At 49.9% G+C, this 20,476-nt stretch overlaps 2 protein-coding genes across 4 annotated transcripts in view; one reads left to right on the top strand and one right to left on the bottom strand.

Annotated features, from left to right (window-relative positions):
* EDAR (ectodysplasin A receptor) overlaps positions 1–4,749 on the top strand; it is a 50,315-nt gene extending 45,566 nt beyond the window's left edge. Inside the window, exons 7-12 of the mRNA XM_070380157.1 lie at positions 188–316; positions 397–471; positions 579–651; positions 1,309–1,468; positions 2,616–2,676; positions 4,117–4,749. Of these exons, the coding sequence (XP_070236258.1) occupies positions 188–316; positions 397–471; positions 579–651; positions 1,309–1,468; positions 2,616–2,676; positions 4,117–4,439 (821 nt within the window). The 3' untranslated portion in view covers positions 4,440–4,749. The remainder of the gene's footprint in view (positions 1–187; positions 317–396; positions 472–578; positions 652–1,308; positions 1,469–2,615; positions 2,677–4,116) is intronic.
* Positions 4,750–15,633: 10,884 nt separating this feature from the next.
* CCDC138 (coiled-coil domain containing 138) overlaps positions 15,634–20,476 on the bottom strand; it is a 29,944-nt gene continuing 25,101 nt past the window's right edge. Inside the window, exons 14-15 of one of the 3 annotated variants that reach the window (XM_070379507.1) lie at positions 17,698–17,836; positions 15,635–16,168 (exon numbers count right to left, since the gene is read on the bottom strand). In XM_070379507.1, the coding sequence (XP_070235608.1) occupies positions 16,003–16,168; positions 17,698–17,836 (305 nt within the window). In that variant the 3' untranslated portion in view covers positions 15,635–16,002. Of the gene's footprint in view, positions 16,169–17,697; positions 17,837–20,476 lie in introns of those variants that run through there. The other 2 variants (XM_070379509.1, XR_011466060.1) reach the window with 2 other exon arrangements.

The raw sequence follows: 20,476 nt of genomic DNA, 5'->3' as shown, positions 1-20,476 counted from the left end.
ACTGGTGGTCCCGATGTGACGGCCAGAGCAGGTGTACAGGGCTCGGTGCTCGGGCGAAGCCGGGGTTTTGAATTCCAATGGTCTGCTGGAGGGTTTGGTGGCAGGGCCCCTGCTTACCGGGCCCCCGCTTACCTGGCGGGGCAGGGGGGCCTGATCCCTGAGGCATGGCCTTCTCTCCCGACCACAGCAGAGCTCTCAGGCCAAGGACACCTGGCCACCGCCTTGGTCATTGCCATGTCCACCATCTTCACCATGGCCGTCGCCATCGTCCTCATCATCATGTTCTACATCCTGAAGGCCAGGCCGTCCGCCCCAGGTACTGCCCCGCCCCCCACACCCCTCACCAGCCCCCTCCCCCTGATGCCAGCTGGCCCCTCATGCCCCCTGTCCCCTCAGCCTGCTGCCCCAGCGCCCCCGTGAAGAGCCCAGAAGCCCCCGTGAGCGAGGAAGAGGAGAAGAAAGAAGCCAAAGGTGGGCAGCAGCCCCTGGAGCCCACAGTAGGAGGTGGGGGGCTGGAGCATGCCCCCCAACCCCTAAGGAGGCCGGGCCCTGACCCCCCCTCCCTCCCACCCCCACAGACAACGTGGTGATCTTCTCCGAGAAGGACGAATTTGAGAAGCTGACGGCGGCTCCAGCCAAATCGGCTAAGAGGTGAGTCAGGGAGGCAGCCTGGCTGAACTGGGGGGGTCTTTGGGGTCCGAGCAGGAAGGGGAGCTGGGCCTGTGGGGGACACAGGGTGGGGGCAGTGGCCCAGGGTCCTCAGTGCCCACGCCCCTGCCTGCTCTGCCCTGGGACCTGAAACCGCTGGCTGTTGGCTCCGTGTCTCGGCCTCCAGTGGGCACTGGGTGGGGCTGGGTCTCTGTCACCTAGTCACCAGCACATACGGTCCTTTGTTCTTGAATTAGTCTTCAGCCAAACCACAGGAAGCAAGCAGAGTGCCTATAGGTTGTTTTTCATCCGAGTGGAATGATTTTGGGGGCATGACTAGGGCCATGGCCTGGGCAAGGGACAGGGTGTGACTGGAGCCTACCTCCTGTGGGTATCCCGAACCCGTCTCCTTCTCAAAGGGGCTCCCCCTCACTCTGGGCATCTGCCAGACCTGGTGCTGCGGGAGCCCTTCTGCCCGGTGCAGACTTGGGCCCACAGAGTGGCGTCTCTCCACCTCGCAGTCTGTGCCCGAGCCTTTAGGGAAAGCAGAGACAAGCTAGGGAAAGCAGGGACAGGTTTCTGCACCCACGGTCACCACCCCTGGGGCAGCGGGCCAGGCCGGCTGGCACGGTGCCCTTTACCATGGTCCTGTCTCTGCAGCGAGAACGACGCCTCATCAGAGAAGGAGCAGCTGCTGAACCGGAGCCTGGACAGTGACGAGGAGCCGGCCCCAGATGGGCAGGGCCCCCCGGAGCTGTGCCTGCTGTCGCTGGTCCACCTGGCCAGGGACAAGTCAGCCACTGCCACCCGGGCGGCCGGGGTAAGGCCTACACCCAACTCCCCCACAAACGCCGCCTTCTGCTGAATGCACCTTGCCAGCTCTGGGGGTTTCTCCCTTGGGCCCCAGCAGAAGACAGGTTCAGAATCTGAGACTAAAGACAGGGAAGTTAGTTCTCTCGTCATACAGCTTGAGAGAAGAAATGAAGAAATAGTGAGCCAAGAGAAAAAAGGTTAAATTGCTGGGAACAGCACAAGACAGGAGAGTCCCTTGTAAATGTACTGGAATAGGTCCAACCAGACAAGATGCACATGTGGGCACATACATGCACATGCGCGTGCACACACACACACAAGCCTGCTGCCCAGAGGCTGGGCGTGCCCCACATGGGGGCCAAGGTGCACCAGGGGGGGTCACTGTCCCCACCTGGGCCTGTTAGCTCTGCTCCTGGCATCACTGCTCACGGTGAAGGTGCCCAGTTGGAGTTGCTGTGGTCGGATCTTGACAGGAATATGCCCTGGTGCCCAGTTCACTGACCTCTGGGGGTGGGGGCTGTGGAGTTGTCCAAAGAGGGTGGCTCCAAGGGGCCTTGTGCACCCGCCCCCCCTGCCAGGCCCCCAGCTGCCCGCCCTGCAGGGAGAGGGCTGCATAGCTCTGTGGCTGTGGAAACCTCACCCATACCCCCTGGTGAGCTGGGCTGGAGGGTCTGTCCTTCTGGAGAGACTGAAGCCAGTGAAGCCAGATGTGGCCTCTGGTTGTCTGTGAGTCTGAATGTCCAGTGGAGCAGAGAAGCCCCGTGGACACTGAGGGCGCCGAGCCGGGGAGGGCTTTCTTCTGTGAATGTGACTGATGTTCTGGCGAGAATGTAGCTCAGCATTTCTGACACGGAATCAGGAAGGGGCCCCGCTGACATGGAGATGGAAGACGTGGGCCTGTGCTGCTGACACCCACTTTGTGAAAATTCATACTCTCTTAGCTTTTTCTGGGATTCCCTGGTAGCTCAGTTGGTAAAGAATCTGCCTGCAATGCAGGAGACCCTGGTTCAATTCCTGGGTTGGGAAGATCCCCTAGGGGAAGGTATGGTGACCCACTCCAGTATTCCGGCCTGGAGAATCCCATGGACAGAAGAGCCTGGCAGGCTGCAAAGAGTTGAACATGACTGAGCGACTTTCACTAACTTTTTTCACAGATTCAGAGTCGAAGGAAGAAGATACTGGATGTGTATGCCAGTGTGTGTGGTGTTGTGGAAGGTAAGGGGAGGTGTGGGGCCCTGACTCCCCAGGGACCCTCCAGCACTCTGGGTGTCCCAGGAGAGGCTGAGAAGAACCGCCTTCCAAGTTGCTCATCAGCTTGGGTGGTGGGGACTAGGGGCAGGCCAACGGAGGTGTGGAGGGACATGTGTTTCAGTTTATTTTCTCTCTGCTGTTCAGGTGGGTGATGTCTGTTCTGCCGTCCAGCTCACTAACTTGTCCCTCTTCATTCTGCCATGGAGCTCATCCACTGAGCTTTAATCTTGATTGTTACCTTTTTCAGTTCCAACATTTCCATTTGGTTCTCCTTTACATTTTCTATCTTTTGTTAAGGTATTCTATTCTTTTTTCATTTGTTTCAAGTATGTTTGTAATTACATGTTGAAGTACTTTGATCACAACTTCTTTACAATCCTCACCAGATGACCTAACATCTCTGTTATCCTTGTTTTTTATGTTATCCTTATTTACTATGTGGTAAGCATGGGTTTGGACTTCTTTACAATCCTCGCCAGATAACCTAACATCTCTGTTATCCTTGTCAGCATTTACTGATGGTCTTTTTTCATGCATTTGAGGTCTTCCTGGTTCTTGGCGTGATGAGTGACTCTCTGTTGAAACTGGAACAGTTTCACATGACACTCTGAGACTCGGGGTCTCATCTGAACCCTCTGTGCGGCTGCTTTCCTCTGACATACCTGAGTCAAGGAGGGGTGCCCCTGTCACCCCCAGGTGGCTGTGGATCTTTGAGCCCAACCTGTGCAGGGGTATGTGTAGACATCCACTGCTCTGAGTGGTCTCTACCAACACCGTGGTGGCAGGGAGGCCTGTGACCAGCTGCTGGATGAGGAGAAAGCCAGGGTCCCTGCCTGGCCTCCCGGGGTGGACGCCTAGGCTCCTGTCCCATTTTGCTGGCATTGGAGGGAGCGGCACCAGGGTTGTCCTATGGCGTTTCACTGTATGAAGGCAGATACTGTCTGTTTTCTTCTTGCGAAGAGAGCATTCCACCTGTGCTGGTTGGTGGGTTTTCAGCTGTACTTAGAAGGAGGAAGAGGGGAAAGCGTGGAGTGAACACTTCCTGGTTGAGTCTAACATATAGCAGGGTCCAAGGACCGCTAGGGCACTGATGTGGCTCAGGTGACCCATGCAGGACTGTCCTTGGAGCACCTTTTAAGAATGACCTTGGTCCCCTAAAGGGACCTGATACTGGGAGGGTCACCTGACTAGGTTGGCTGCGTCCGATGGAGCTGCTGGGGTCAGGGGAATGGACAGGCTTCGAGTGTGGCTGGCAGTGTCCCAGGAGTTGTTCGCCTGAAGCATGCATTCTTTGTGGATTTCTGCAATTTGTGTTATATTTTACGATTTTAAAAAAGGTTCTATAAATCCTGTTCAAGGGTGTCACACTTCTGCTGACGTCTGACGTGGCTCTTTGTCCCTCAGGCCTCAGCCCCACGGAGCTGCCCTTCGACTGCTTGGAGAAGACCAGCCGGATGCTCAGTGCCACGTACAACTCGGAGAAGGCGGTGGTGAAGACGTGGCGCCACCTGGCCGAGAGCTTTGGGCTCAAGCGGGACGAGATTGGTGGCATGACAGACGGGCTGCAGCTGTTTGACCGCATCAGTACGGCCGGCTACAGCATCCCCGAGCTTCTCACCAAGCTGGTGCAGATTGAGCGGCTGGACGCTGTAGAGTCCCTGTGTGCGGACATCCTGGAGTGGGTGGGGGTCCCGCCACCTGCTGCCCCGCCACCCCCTGCATCCTGAGCAGGGCCGCAGTCCCCAAGGCTAGGCTGTCTCCTCTGCACACCAGGGGCACCTCGCTGGTCCGAGGAACAGGAGGACACAGGCCTGTCTCCCAGTCTAACCAGATAGAAGATCCGTGTGGACATGAGGTTACATTGGCCTCACCAGGTGCAGTGGGTCTGTGTGCATCTATCTGGCCCGCCCCACTTGCTCCTCCATGGATGCGGTCGGCACCGCCCGGCGTGCACCAGCGGTGCCTGGAGGACACAGTGAAGCCTATCTGTCCTGTGGGGAGTTCACCGCCCCAGGGGACATATTTTTCTGGAAGACCGCACACAGCCCAAGGGGGTGTGGGAACGGGGGCACAGCTTGGGGGAGCTGCTTCCCTGGGGGGGGCGTGGGGGCGCCCCATGAGGAACGCAGCTCTGAGGTTGGGAAAAGGCTGCAGAGGCACCACGTCCTCCCGCTCCAGGCTCAGTGAGGGTCTGCACCGCCTGCGGGACCCCGGGCTCACTGTCCCCGAGGCCCTTCTGCCTGCAGGATGCCTGCCTCCCACGGATGTCCAATCAAGGGCAGCCTCCTGGCTTCACTCAGTGCTGCACAAGTCCAGCCTCAGGACCCGGGGTCCCTGAACTGCCTCTGCTTTCTTTCTCGAGCAGACTGGACCCTCTGGGGCAGTAGTGCTCAGGGACACAAGTTGTTTGCTTCAAACAGAAATGAGGGGTTGGCTCTGCTTGGAAAGGGAAACAGCCATGGAACCCTCAGGCTCCAGAGGGTCTTGGACAGGGATGTGCCTCGTGGGCCTTCTGAGCCCCTCAGGGAACGTGGGGTCTGTAGCCATGGGGACCTGGTCTGCTCGTGCCAACAGGGGCCGATTTCTTCCCCTCCCAGGGCTCAGTTTGCTTCTCTTCTGCAAATAGGTTATTCTGTGATTCTAAGTCAGAGAAAGTAAAGTTGGGGTGAGCAGATCTGAAGGAGGTCTGGAGACCATGCCAGGCCTTCCATGGATGTGAGTGCACTGTGAGCTGTAGGGGAAACGGGAATGAAAACAGAACTGAGTTCTCACAGTAACTTTAAGTGTCCGGCAGACACTGAGAGAGGGGCTTAACAGCCTTGTTCTGGCAAATTCTCTGAGGACATCTGCTGTGGCCAGAACCAGGAACCAGGGGTGATCAGGCAGGTTGAGGGTGTTTAACTGTGAATTCTCTGCTCAGCCCCCAGGGACAGACCTGACCCTGTTGTTCCTAAATTGAAACCAGTCTCTGGCTTATACTTTTGTGAAATGACAAGTCCCATGACTGACAAATGCTTCTGGGGAGGAAACCAGGTGTATGCGGAGGGCGGCACGCAACCTCCGGCCCTGAACGCAGAACATGTGGCCATTTAACACCATTGTTGTCTGTGGTGTCGGCCTGCTGTGCCCCTCAGGGCACACTCACACACAGCCTGGTTACCCTCAGTCCCCGTGGCCCCTTGGCACAATCCCGGCTCTGTGCTGCTGCTGCTGCTGAAGCCACCTTCTCTGAGGCTGCGGACGTCAGAGGAGGTAGAGCGGGCGGCCACAGGGCCGGCGGTGCCAGGCCTGTCTTGGGGGCTCAGCCCGCCATGTGCAGGGAGTTTGTCCTGACAGTGACTCAGTCCTTCGTCATCTGCTTACCTGGAACCAAACCCAGGCAGGAACCACTCTGGAGGGCTTGAGTCTACATGATGGGTTCAGATCACTGAGTCTACAAGGACTCTCACCGAGCGAAGCTGGGCTCCCCCTGCTGTCCTGTATGGCCACAGCCACTGTTCCTGCTGAAATAAACACACTCAGAAATCACCTCGGCCAGAGCTGTGGGCCCTGGCCAGTGGAATCTTCATTGTCAATGTTTGTGTCTAGGTCTGTTTATATAACTTATTATGTTTTACAATTTCAATAAACTAATAACAAGAAGACCCCTGGCTTCCAGGGATTGGCTGGGGGAGGGGGCGGGGGCGGGGGTTGGGGGCGGTGTGGGTAGGCAGGTCTGTGGCTCTGCTCCTGGCTGTCACCTGTGTGTGATGTGCTATGGGAGTCCCATCTGGCTTTGTCCCCCCAACAAGGGCTGCCTCCTCATCAGTGGGAGCCAAGGGGTTGGAGCAGGAGCCCAGGCGGGCACTGCCGCTCCAGTGATCACTGTCCAGCCAGGCTACCCGGCGGTTCCCTAACTTGGGGAAGTGAAAGTCGCTCAGTCATGTCTGACTCTTTGCAACCCCATGGACTGTAGCCTGCCAGGCTTCTCTGTCCATGAATTCTCCAGGCAAGAATACTGGAGTATTCTCTAGTTCCCTTCTCTAGGGGTTCTTCACAACCCAGGGATTGAATTCTTTACTGTCTGAGCCATCAGGGAAGGCCTAACTCAGGGAAGACCAGCTCTAAAGAGACAGCAGGACAGGAGGAGGAGACCTGAGAAGGGGACAGAGGAGGCGCCCGTGGATACCACAAGGGCAGGGCACTGCACGAGGACCGAAGGGGCTGAGGGAGTTTTGTGATGACACAGCAGAGGGCCCACGGCGGGGCGGCAGTGACAGCAGGTAAAGACCAGAGGGACAAACAGAGCTTTTGAGAATTCCTACAAGACAGGACCTGTGCCTTGGTGCCACCAGCAAGAAGATAGCTCACCCTGGCAGGGTCCCTGGTGTCCTGAGACCGTAGGGCCTGAGCATGGCCAGCAGATGCCTGGGGCGGCCACCTGCCTGCCGTCCTTTCTGCTGCCTAGGGTCCTCCCACCTGGAATCTCCTCAAGAGTCCTGTGCAGGGTCACCATGCCTCTTGCCCCCATACTCAAACAGAACCTATTGTGTGATCACGACACACACACACACTGTGTCCTGAACCTGAACACGGCAACCCAGAAGCTGTCAGCACAGGCTCATCTAGATGAATAAACTGTGACTCAGAAGGGCTGTGTTCAGGGTCACAGCAATTTCTAGCCCACCTGCCGCTTCCACAGCCAAGAGGCTGGCGGGGCCATCCAGACATCTCAGCTTCACCAGCATCCTGGCGGGTTGTCCACACACACCGGCCTCACCAGCATCCTGGCGGGGAAGCAGTCAAGCTTAGAAGGACTAGAGGCACTTCCACACCCTCCAGGGCACCCCAGGGCAGTTAATTCAGATTCGATGGTGGCGGGGGAGGGAAAGGACTCTTTAAAGCCCACCCTGGTGACTGCAATGAGCAGCCCAGACAGACTGAAAGCTCACTGCTTTAGACGAGGGACTGGGAAATGGGGCACAGAGGGTCACCCACCCTCAGCTCAGTTGTGGAGTCACTGAAGGTGAGACCATGGCGGGGGCACACCTGTGTGTTCCAACACACGCTCCCTGTGCACTTACATGTGTGTAGAATTTTAAATGTGAACAAAAATACTTTTAAACAGCAGCAGAACATTAAAAATAGAAACAGGAGTTCTGTTTTCTTTCTGTGTCACCTTGTGTTCCCCATACCCCAATAGCCCTTAGACGCGCACCCTCATGCACATTGAATACAGAGCTTCAGAGTTGAGTCTCACTCATTTATCATTTTCTTTGTCATTTCATCTCGCCTTTTAGAATTTCTGAAACCACTCTGCTTCCTCCTGAGGTACGTCCTTTAGAGGTTTAGGTGGAGCTTGGTGTTGCTGAGTGTTTGGTTTGTCTGAAATGTCCTGGGAAGGGTGATGATAAGGACGCCTGGGCAGATGGCTGTGGGGAGTCACCCACCTGAGCTGCCCTTTCAGCTGACCTGTCTTCTCTCTTGGCTGCATGTAAGCGTCTGCCGGTCTTTGGTGTCCTTCCGTTTCTTCCAGTTTGATGTTTCTAAGGAGCGATCTCTTTGCACCTGTCTTGCTGCTAGTTCATTTGGCTTCTTGAACGGAGAGTTGTGTTTTCCATCCTTCTCGTTTTATCCCCAGCCACGCTTTTCTCGGATCTCTCTGCTGTGTTTTCTCCTGCTGGGGCACGTTTACACTTGTGTTAGATCCTTTCATGCTTCATCCTCCACGTAAGAGAGTCTTCTAGGTTTTCATCCTGCATAATTACTATGACCAGTTCTCCTTTCAATCTTATCTATTGTCTGATTTCAACAGTTACATTTTCATTTCTGTAAGCTACTTTTTGGAAAACTTCACAGTCCATTTTGTTAGTCTCTTGTCTCTTCATAGTACCTCTAGCCATCTTGCTTCTTTGAACCTAGCTAACATGGCTTATATTCCACTTTGGTATCTCAGCTGTTCTCTTCAATAGTCCAGTGTCGCTGAGGCAGGGTCCCACACGCCCTCTGAAGACTTGTTGTTGTTTAGTCACTAAGTCATGTCCGACTCTTTGCGACCCCACAGAGGAGCCTCCTCTGTCCACGGGAGGATAGAGGAGGCAAGAATACTGGAGTAGGTTGCCCTTCCTCCTCTAGGGGATCTTCCCTTGCTGGGGATCAAACTGCGTCCTCGCACTGGCGGTTGATTCTATGCCACTGAGCCACCTGGGAAGCACCCTGCACACAGGGTCTCATCACCTGTATTGCCTTCAGAGGTCCCAACTCTGCAAAGATCATGGTTAACCCACCACCCTGACGGCCCCTCTTCTCTGCCCTCCAGTTCAGGGCCTTGGGCCCCAGGTCTTCGTGACCCACCTGTCAGTTCTGGCTCCAGGGGGTCTTGTACATGGCCACCAGCTGGGGGTGTATATGTGTCCCCGACATTCTTAGCTGCCTGGCAACCTGCAGGATGGAGTCAGTCCCTCCACTGGAATCAAGCTCTCTACTTACCCCTTATTCCAGCAAGTGTGGCGAGGCTGGAGGAGCAGATGTGAGCCCCAACCAGATCCGGGTTGACCCCCAGCATTGCAAGCTCGCCCTCCCCTCTTGGAGGGCCACTGTGTGAGCAGCTGTGGCCGGGTGCTGGGCCGTGTCTCTTTCAGCTGGGCCGTCTCTTTCAACAAGGACAAGACCCAGCATGAGGGTCTGATGAGGATCAAAGAACAGAAAAGAACTTGGCTCAGTGCTGACAAACAGCAGAAGCTTCCTTCTCTAATCCTGCCTGTTTATTAGTCCAGATGAGTTAGGATGACTTCCCCATGTTCTAAAGGGAATTCAGATTGGGATTAGTCTTGGCTGAAGCATGTGAAGTACTTGGGGAGACGAGGCCCCGACACAGTGGAGCCCCACCGGGAACTCAGGGTCTGTTTCATCAGATTGCCCTCCATGTCCCCCTGGCCAAGCCTGGATGGTCGCTCATCAGGTTCTGAACCTTCCTTGGTATTTGATTCCTGTTCCATAAAAGTCTGCCATGTAAACTGTTAACTTATTACTAACACTGAAGTGAAACATTAATTTCTAGTTAGTGATTGAGGGATTATGTAGAAGCTCCGAATGTGAGTGATTATCTCGCAACCGGGCACCCTGCTGAGCTTCTAAAAGAAGACCCCAGCCCCCAGGTGGGCCCATCACCTGCATCTCCCTCCCCAAAGTTATGCTTCCTGAAACACCAGCCGTGCGTCACAGGATGGGTGCTTGGGCTGTTACAGTCCCAACTTCAATAGGCACATACCCGGTGTCTCATAGTACTCACTGATTTCATAGCCCTTTAAACATATTATAGCTTTATCAGGAATGTAAGTTGAATTATATTTTAGGCATTTATTGAGTGTATGGTTTTCTATCTTTGCTTGGCAAATACAATAAAATATGTGTTTTTTACCACAAAGCCAATCTGATATTTCTAGAATGCATGCTTCCCCAGCTGGTGATGGATTAAGGTTCCTGTAATGTTCCTGCGACCTGCGCATTTAGCGCAGGCAGCTGCAACCAGCGCATTTAGCAAGGGCAAGAGGAGCTACCCCGCCTCCGAGGTCAGGGGCGGCGGCCGGGAGGACCAACCCCACCTCCAAGGAGCGGTGGCCGGCACAGGAGGGCCTAGAGGAGCTATTCCACATTCAAGGTCAGAAGGGGTGGCGGTGAGAAGATACCTCTCGTCCAAGGTAAGGAGCAGCGGCGGCGCTTTGCTGGAGCAGCGGTGAAGAGATAGCCCACGCCCAAGGTAAGAGAAACCCAAGTAAGATGGTAGGTGTTGCAAGAGGGCATCAGAGGGCAGACACACTGAAACCATACTCACAGAAAACTAGTCAATCTGATCACACTAGGACCACATCCTTGTCTAACTCAATGAAACTAAGCCATGCCTGTGGGGCCACCCAACACGGGCGGGTCATGGTGGAGAGGTCGGACAGAATGTGGTCCAGTGGAGAAGGGAATGGCAAACCACTTCAGGATTCTTGCCTTGAGAACCCCATGAACAGTATGAAAAGGCAAAATGATAGGATACTGAAAGAGGAACTCCCCAGGTCAGTAGGTGCCCAATATGCTACTGGAGATCAGTGGAGAAATAACTCCAGAAAGAATGAAGGGATGGAGCCAAAGCAAAAAGAATACCCAGCTGTGGATGTGACTGGTGATAGAAGCAAGGTCCGATGCTGTAAAGAGCAATATTGCATAGGAACCTGGAATGTCAGGTCCATGAATCAAGGCAAATTGGAAGTGGTCAAACAAGAGATGGCAAGAGTGAACGTCGACATTCTAGGAATCAGCAAACTCAAATGGACTAGAATGGGTGAATTTAACTCAGATGACCGTTATATCTACTACTGTGGGCAGGAATCCCTCAGAAGAAATGGAGTAGCCATCATGGTCAACAAAAGAGTCTGAAATGCAGTACTTGGATGCAATCTCAAAAACGACAGAATGGTCTCTGTTCATTTCCAAGGCAAATCATTCAATATCACAGTAATCCAAGTCTATGCCCCAACCAGTAATGCTGAAGAAGCTGAAGTTGAACGGTTCTATGAAGACCTACAAGACCTTTTAGAACTAACACCCAAAAAAGATGTCCTTTTATTATAGAGGACTGGAATGCAAAAGTAGGAAGTCAAGAAACACCTGGAGTAACAGGCAAATTTGGCCTTGGAATACGGAATGAAGCAGGGCAAAGACTAATAGAGTTTTGCCAAGAAAATGCACTGGTCATTGCAAACACCCTCTTGCAACAACACAAGAGAAGACTTTACACATGGACAGCACCAGATGGTCAACACCGAAATCAGATTGATTGTATTCTTTGCAGCCAAAGATGGAGAAGCTCTATACAGTCAACAAAAACAAGACCAGGAGCTGACTGTGGCTCAGATGATGAACTCCTTATTGCCAAATTCAGACTGAAATTGAAGAAAGTAGGGAAAACCACTAGACCATTCAGGTATGACCTAAACCAAATCCCTTATGATTATACAGCGGAAGTGAGAAATAGATTTAAGGGACTAGATCTCATAGATAGAGTGCCTGAAGAACTATGGACTGAGGTTCGTGACATTGTACAGGAGACAGGGATCAAGACCATCCCCATGGAAAAGAAATGCAAAAAAGCAAAATGGCTGTCTGGGGAAGCCTTACAAACAGCTGTGAAAAGAGAAGCGAAAAGCAAAGGAGAAAAGGAAAGATATAAACATCTGAATGCAGAGTTCCAAAGAATAGCAACAAGAGATAAGAAAGCCTTCCTCAGCCATCAGTGCAAAGAAATAGAGGAAAAGAACAGAATAGGAAAGACTAGCGATCTCTTCATGAAAATTAGAGATACCAAGGGAACATTTCATGCAAAGATGGGCTCGATAAAGGACAGAAATGGTATGGACCTAACAGAAGCAGAAGATATTAAAAAGAGGTGGCAAGAATACACAGAAGAACTGTGCAAAAAAGATCTTCACGACCCAGATAATCACGATGGTGTGATCACTGACCTAGAGCCAGATATCCTGAAATGTGAAGTCAAGTGGGCCTTAGAAAGCATCACTATGAACAAAGCTAGTGGAGGTGATGGAATTCCAGTTGAGCCATTCCAAATCCTGAAAGATGATGCTGTGAAAGTGCTGCACTCAATATGCCAGCAAATTTGGAAAACTCAGCAGTGGTCACAGGACTGGAAAAGGTCAGTTTTCATTCCAATCCCAAAGAAAGGCAATGCCAAAGAATGCTCAAACTACCGCACAATTGCACTCATCTCACACGCTAGTAAAGTAATGCTCAAAATTGTCCAAGCTAGGCTTCAGCAATACGTGAACCATGAACTTCCAGATGTTCAAGCTGGTTTTAGAAAGGCAGAGGAACCAGAGACCAAATTGCCAACATCCGCTGGATCATGGAAAAAGCAAGAGGGTTCCAGAAAAACATCTATTTCTGCTTTATTGACTATGCCAAAGCCTTTGACTGTGTGGATCACCATAAACTGTGGAAAATTCTGAAAGAGATGGGAATACCAGACCACCTGATCTGCCTCTTGAGAAATTTGTATGCAGGTCAGGAAGCAACAGTTAGAACTGAACATGGAACAACAGACTGGTTCCAAATAGGAAAAGGAGTACGTCAAGGTTGTATATTGTCACCCTGCTTATTTAACTTCTATGCAAAGTACATCATGAGAAACGCTGGGCTGGAAGAAGCACAAGCTGGAATCAAGATTGCCGGGAGAAACATCAATAACCTCAGATATGCAGATGACACCACCCTTATGGCAGAAAGTGAAGAGGAACTAAAAAGCCTCTTGATGAAGGTGAAAGAGGAGAGTGAAAAAGTTGGCTTAAAACTCAACATTCAGAAAATGAAGATCATGGCATCTGGTCCCATCGCTTCATGGGAAATAGATGGGGAAACAGTGGAAACAGTGTCAGACTTTATTTTTCTGGGCTCCAAAATCACTGCAGATGGTGACTGCAGCCATGAAATTAAAAGACGCTTACTCCTTGGAAGAAAAGTTATGACCAACCTAGACAGCATATTCAAAAGCAGAGACATTACTTTGCCAACAAAGGTCTGTCTAGTCAAGGCTATGGTTTTTCCAGTGGTCATGTATGGCTGTGAGAGTTGGACTGTGAAGAAGGCTGAGCGCTGAAGAATCGATGCTTTCGAAGTGTGGTGTTGGAGAAGACTCTTGAGAATCCCTTGGACTGCAAGGACATCCAACCAGTCCATTCTGAAGATCAGCCCTGGGATTTCTTTGGAAGGAAAGATGCTAAAGCTGAAACTCCAGTACTTTGTCCACCTCATGGGAAGAGTTGACTCATTGGAAAAGACTCTGATATTGGGAGGGATTGGAGGCAGGAGAAGGGGATGACAGAGGATGAGATGGCTGGATGGCATCACTGACTCGATGGACGTGAGTCTGAGTGAACTTTCGGGAGTTGGTGATGGACAGGGAGGCCTGACGTGGGGCGATTCATGGGGTCACAAGGAGTCGGACACGACTGAGCGACTGAACTGAACTGAATGTTCCTGTAATGTTGGTGTTGGTTTCTTACTATTTCTTTGAAGTTTTTGAAACATACTTTTTTGGACAATTTTTGGTGTTGGGCTCATGCTGTGTGAAATGAATTAGAATTTTTTTTCTACCTTCTGGGCCAGTTTAGTTTTAAATACTTCTCTTTGAAATGTTTAAACAAATCGCCTGCAAAACACCTGAAATTAATGTCATTAAAAAAATAATTTTCACACTTACAAAAGACTTAAATGATTTTCTATTGAAGATTTTTGAGACAATTCTGAGTTTGTATTTTTCTAGAAAATAGTCCATTTCATCCAATTTTCAAATTTATCAGAACAGAGCAACAGAGAATTTATAATTTTAAAAACTTTATCCTAAATATTTTTGTTCTTTTTATGTTCCCGGCTCTCTGTTTTGCCATGTCTATAAATGCATTTTAGTTTTCAGTTAAAAGCAGTCTCTTCTGCTTTTAACAATTACTCTGACATTTTCTAAAAGCATTCTTGTAGCCTCCTTCATTCTTGTCAAGGTGAAAGTTGCTCAGTTGTGTCCGACTGCAACCCCGTGGACTATGCAGTCCGTGGAATTCTCCAGGCCAGAATTCTGGAGAGGGTAGCCTTTCCCTCGTCCTGGGTATCTTCCCAACCCAGGGATCGAACCCAGGTCTCCTGCATTGCAGGGAGAGTCTTTACCAGCTGAGCTACAAGGGAAGCTCAGGAATACCGGAGTGGATAGCCTAACCCTTCTCAAGTGGATCTTCCCGACCCAGGAATCGAACCAGGGTATCCTGCATTGCAGGTGGATTCTTTACCAACTGAGCTATCAGGGAAGCCCTCTTTTGTCAATGTCACCACTGAAATTGAATGTTCAACTCCATCTCTGATGAAGACTCAGTGAAGGGTCCCTCACTTGCCTCGCCCTTCCCACCTTGACCCCAGGCCCCACAGCTGCTGCTCCCGATGCTGGCTAGTCACGTCTCATGCACACACTCTCAACCACTGCTCTCCCTGTTGTCTACCCTTCCAAGAAATTTAACATTTCACTCCATTTTATACACCAACTACAATGATTTAAACCTACCTATGTTTAAGTGGTTTCAGTGTTCACTGCAGTCTTTTGGTACGATGCTGACTCAGTAAACTCAGTTCTAAATTGGTTAGAATAATCTGTGCAGTTTCTCTTCTCAGAACAGTGGGTAAGTGGTGTAACTTCTGAACACCTACAAATCTGAAAAAGTTTTTCCACTGTCTTCACTGACAACAGGCATGTCCGCCAGGCGTAAATCCTCAGAGATCCTGTCCCCCAGAGCCAGAGGGGTGGCTCCCTATCAACCTCCGGCAAGTCTCCTCTCCTGCAGGCAGGGGTTTCTGTCTGCCTTCCCCCTCCATCAACACTGTGTATGCACATAGCCCCCTCCTCATGGTCCCCACGGTGGGGACGGGTGCCTTCCATCTCCACTCGGCCGCGGCCCAGAACTTGGCCCCTTCAGAAGCACCAGCCCCACGCTGTCTGCCTGCCCCCAGCATCGACTCTACCTCCTGTAGCGACTCCACCTCCTGTAGCATTGACGAAGGATGCTCATTTTTGCTTCTGCATTTTCAAGTTCCTATAAAGCCTCCACATCACCTTAGCCTGCTCTCTGTATGGATTTCTGCTTCACAAACAGCACAGCTTATATTCTCTTGAAAAGGCCCAGGTGTCCAGATCCCAGGATGAGATTTATGTTGAGATTTATGCTGATTTCCTCTGTGCGTCCACCCTCTGTCCTGCGGCCCGAGCACCAGCTCACCTGGACCCCGGCCACAACCCTCCCCTCTGACGGCATCGAGGTCCCTGGTGCTGGGCCCATGGCAGCTCAGATGCACGTGCTTCTGCTTATGGAAGGCGAGGCTCTTCACATGTTAAGAAAACGGAACAAGATGATCTAACTGTGTTCCCACACAAACACCAATTTTATTCCAAATAATCACATAATTTTAAGAATTTCCCAAAACATTTTTACAAAGAGTGGCCCCAGTGTCATTTGCCTTGAAAATCCCACTGTGTACATGAGTACCACCTGAGCCAAATGGGAAAGGCCAAATTTGCTGCAGCTCCATGGGTTTCATTTTAAAAGTTTTAAAAACTTAAAAAAAATTTTTTAAACATTTTTTTTTTCTATTTTTCATGATAAATGATGCTACTCATATGTAACTTTACTCGGTGGACTTTTAGTTACTTTGCTGATTTTTACAATCTGACAAGCAGCAGCACGCATGCAGTATCTGTAAACAGTAACGACCAGTCTAAGGGTTTGTGCTGGTGGCCAGGGAGCTGCACTTCGTTAGACCCAAATTGAACAGAGTGGAGTTGAGGTTGATGCAGAGAAAGGCGTGCTCTGGGTGCGTCGTCCTCTGTATCTCCTGAAGCATCAGGTGGATTGTGAAGAGTTCAAAGAGCTTCTTATTACTCCTGCAAGAGAAGGAGCACCTTAACGTCATCTCACAATCAAGAACAGTGAGAAAGCCTTACGTGTGAATAGCATCCTGTTTCATACATGAGGAAATGAAATAGGTAACTAGAGATTCACATGCCGAGAAAGACAAGACACGATTTGTGAAACAGGCCTAACGTGGAAAAGTATTCAAGGAGAAAAGAGGACAATTCATCACCCTGGAGCCTGCACCATAGTCACTACCAGAGCAGGCTTGCCCTCAGCCAGCCAGAGTCAAGTACCTGACCACCATGTCTCAGGAATGTCAGCTTCTTCATGGAGCAGACCATTAGCTGACCTCTTGACTTAGCTCCTGGCCACTGTCCTCTGCAGAGCAACCAGTCAGCAACCTCATTTTCAATAAGTTAAACTCGTATCTGGTAACGTATTTCTTACTTCCTTGTCCAGATCTATTTCCCTCTATGGTAACCTTTATAACCATCCATCTCACATCCAGGGTCTCCATCTCTGTGGATTTACAGGTTTACTCTAAGGCTGGCTTGGGCATTAATGATTCCCAGCCCCTCATTCAAGCTTTGTTCCAATTCTTTATCTACGCCTGAAATGAACACAAACTTCAAAGCTCTGGCCCAGGCCACAGCCATACGGGAACTACACCTCCACCAATTCCAGGAGCAGGAACTCAGAGGAATGAAACACGCCTGCAGCCTCAGGGCACCACAGAGGGTGAAGGACCACAGGCCTCCTGGAGAATTCACTGATTACAAATCAAGACAGTCACAGCCAGTCAGCCTGAGAGAAAAGGAAGACCATGAACTGACAAGCCTGAACGACACCAGAGTTAAACTAGTACCTTGTTGAACTAAGGATGAAGTCACAACGTGACAACAAGTAATTTACTGCTGTGGCATCGTGTGCGACACCAGGCAGGACGGGCTGACCTGCAGTCACACACCCACAAGTAGCCTCAGGGTGCACTGTGTTTACTGAACCAAACCAAGAGGTCACGGCATGAAAAACAACGCACAGAAGATGTTCAGACTTCCCTCAAAAGAAACACTAGAGTATATGAGATTCAGGGAAAATATAGTTTAAAGTCTATGTCCTTTTTAAAAAAAAAATAATTTAAATATCAATGCTTGCATCAGGGAAAGAAGAAATACAAAAAGAAAGCCCTCACTTATGGCAATGAAATGAAACCAGTGCAGCAGTGCGTCCAAGACCGTTTGTGGCCAGCACAGGTCACGGTCTTTTCTGCCTGCTTCCTTCTCACCCCTGACCCAGTGCATCCACAGTAAGCACCAGCAGGACACACCTTCATCTGCCCCTGTCTTCACCTGTGATCACAGCACGCCAGCCTGCAGGAAGCTGGCCCAGGGTTCACTCTGTCACTAAGTGTGTGGCCTGAGACCAGCATTTAACACACCACACGTTTGCTGGAAACTCTGATTCAATAATCACAGTGGAGCCACTGCAGGAAGCCAAATCCAAATGATCACAGTGAGCTGGTTTCTGATGAGAAAGGTGAGAAATCAAATATCCTTACTTGATCTTGGAAAGTTTCTGCAGGATGATACTGAGCTTCTCTAGGACATGGAGGTCGAGCTTCGGGGCCCGGAGCAGCACGGAACAGGTCCGGAAGAAGAGCGAGCAGCTGCAGGCCTCCAGGAAGGGCTGCAGGGCACCTGCGAGACAGGAGGCTCAGGGCAGGGGGCGGGGGGCCAGGCCCTGCGGGGCGCAGTCACCCACTGCTGGGTAGGGTTTCCGTTCTTTCCACTCTTATACTATGGGGAAAATACCATCATTGGAAGAATTAAAATGTCTACTGGCTCTTGTTGAACAAGCAAACTGAAGGTAATGACGTCAGAGTTCCATTCTTCAGACGTCAGATTCTTCCACTAAGCAGAATCGAGAATACAGTCCATAAGAGGAGGCTGTTTAAATAGTGCTTTAGTTTAATAATAAGAAGAAATTCTGTTGGGGTGGTAATTTTTTTAAAGCATCCGAAATTTAAGAATTTCATTTACATGTTAATGACAGCTTGGATAACCACTGAATAAGGAAGAACTTCTTAGCATAAAAGCAAAAGTGGGAAAGATTCATAAAAGAAAAGATTGAAGATTTTAATAAAATTTTATTGAAAAGACGTATGCTTTCTATAGTTTTCCTTGCTTGATTCTTTTTGAGCAATAAGTGTTCATTTATATTTACTTTTCAAACCGTGGTTAAATATGCATAAGGTAACACGTACCACTGGAACCACTTGGAAAAGTGCAGTGTTTGCTAGTGTTAAGTACACACATGCTGTTGTGTAAACACCACCCCACGCACCCCAGAGCTGCTCATCTTCCCCAGCTGACTGTCCCGTGAGTCACTAACCCCCAGTTTCTGTGCCCCATTCCTACCTCCTGTCTCTACATATGACAACACGGGGGCCCTCACATGTGTGAAGTCACAGAGGATCTGCCCTTCTGTGTCTCTTATTACACTCAGCATAACATCCTTGAAGCCCATCTGTGGTGTAGCAGGTGTCAGCTTCCACCTTTTTAAAGGCTGAATAATATTCCACAGTACACAGACCACACTTTCTCTTGCTGCTTTCAAGATTCTCTGTTTTTGACAGTCTGACATTTTAATATCATGTGTCTCCAAGGCAGGGTCTCTCTGGGTTTATCCTGAACTTCACTGAGCTGCGGAATTTGGTGAAATTCTTAGATTTGTAAAAGCACATCTTTCCTCAAATGTGGTAAGTTTTCGGCCATATTTCTTTAAATCATCTTCATGAATTCTCTCAGCCAAATCTCTGGACAACCACCTGCAGCTTCATGGAGCACTGTGAATCTAGCCCTGCCCTGGATTAGATGTTGTCTTCAGGGAGTGCTGTGGCTAGGCTGATCTTCTGTCCAGACACTAAGACTTTCTCCACATCAACAGTAAGGCTGTGTCGCTCTCTTGTCATTCGTGTGTTCACTAAGCAGCACTTTAAATTTCCTTCAAGAACTTTTCCTTTGCATTCACAGCTTGACTAACAGCTTAGTCGAAGAACCTCAGCTGTAGGCCTGTCTTCGCTTTTGACCCACCTTTCTCACTGACTTCAATCATGTCTAGCTTTCTATTTTAAGTGAGAGAGGAGTACTCTTCCTCTCACATGAACTCTCTGAGGCCACTGGAGGGGTATGCTGCTGCTGCTGCTACTAAGTCGTGTCAGTCGTGTCCGACTCTGTGCGACCCCATAGACGACAGCTCACCAGGCTCCCCTGGGATTCTCCAGGCAAGAACACTGGAGTGGGTTGCCATTTCCTTCTCCAATGCATGAAAGTGAAAAGGGAAAGTGAAGTTGCTCAGTCGTGTGACTCTTAGCGACCCCATGGACCGCAGCCTACCAGGCTCCTCAGTCCATGGAATTTTCCAGGCAAGAGGATGTTAATTAGCCTAATTTCAATATTGTGTGTCAGGGAGCAGGGAGGCCTGAGGAAAGGTATGGGGGAACTGCAGTCAGTGACACAGGCAGAACACACACAACATTATTAAGTTCACGGCCTGCCCCCCAACACCCCTCCTGCCCCAAACCATGACAACCTCAAGACCACTGGTCACAGATCACTGTTAACAAACACAGGAATAATGAAAAGGTTTGAAACACCATGAGAATGACAAAAATGTGACAGAGAGATGTGAAGGGAACAAATGCTGCTGGAAAAATGGTGTCAGAAAATCTATTCAAGGCAAGGTTTCCACACATCTTCAGTATGTTTAAAAAAAGAAGTACTTGCAAAAGCACAGTTCACAATAGGCTTGTGAACGTACATATTTTTGGACAGTAGGACTTTTGGGTCTTTGGCTAATTTCCCAACTTCTATTACTTTTATAATAAAAATAAACTTTATTTGAAAAACAAGGTCTGAGAAACATCCTCAAATACATTGTTCCATTCAGGTGTTAAACGGTAACACAAGATGGTTTCTAGAGCACAAAAGAGAATAAACTCATAATACAAATACAAACTTAAATTATTTTATTGAAACTATGTCTGACAAGAAAAGGAAAGTTCTTCAAGAAAGTGAAACTCATGCTCTTACACAGCTAAGCCCAGGTAGGTGAGTGACAGCTTTCACCACTGACAGGAAGAAAAAAAGAAACTACAGAGTAACTTTCTAAAAGCACACTGCTCAGTTATTGTCTGATTTATATTCATGTGCAAAACATATAATCAGAAGTCCTCAATCTAAAAATAACACTGTGCTCACCACACACACTCAGGTAGAGCAACGCACAGACCTCCGTTCAAACTCATGAAGTGTAGCCCAGCAGCTTTCAGAGAACTC

Source organism: Bos mutus, chromosome 11 (assembly GCF_027580195.1).
Source record: "Bos mutus isolate GX-2022 chromosome 11, NWIPB_WYAK_1.1, whole genome shotgun sequence".
Lineage (NCBI taxonomy): Eukaryota > Metazoa > Chordata > Mammalia > Artiodactyla > Bovidae > Bos > Bos mutus.
Note: the sequence above shows the minus strand (reverse complement) of the source record. Positions and strands in the feature narration are given on the sequence as shown.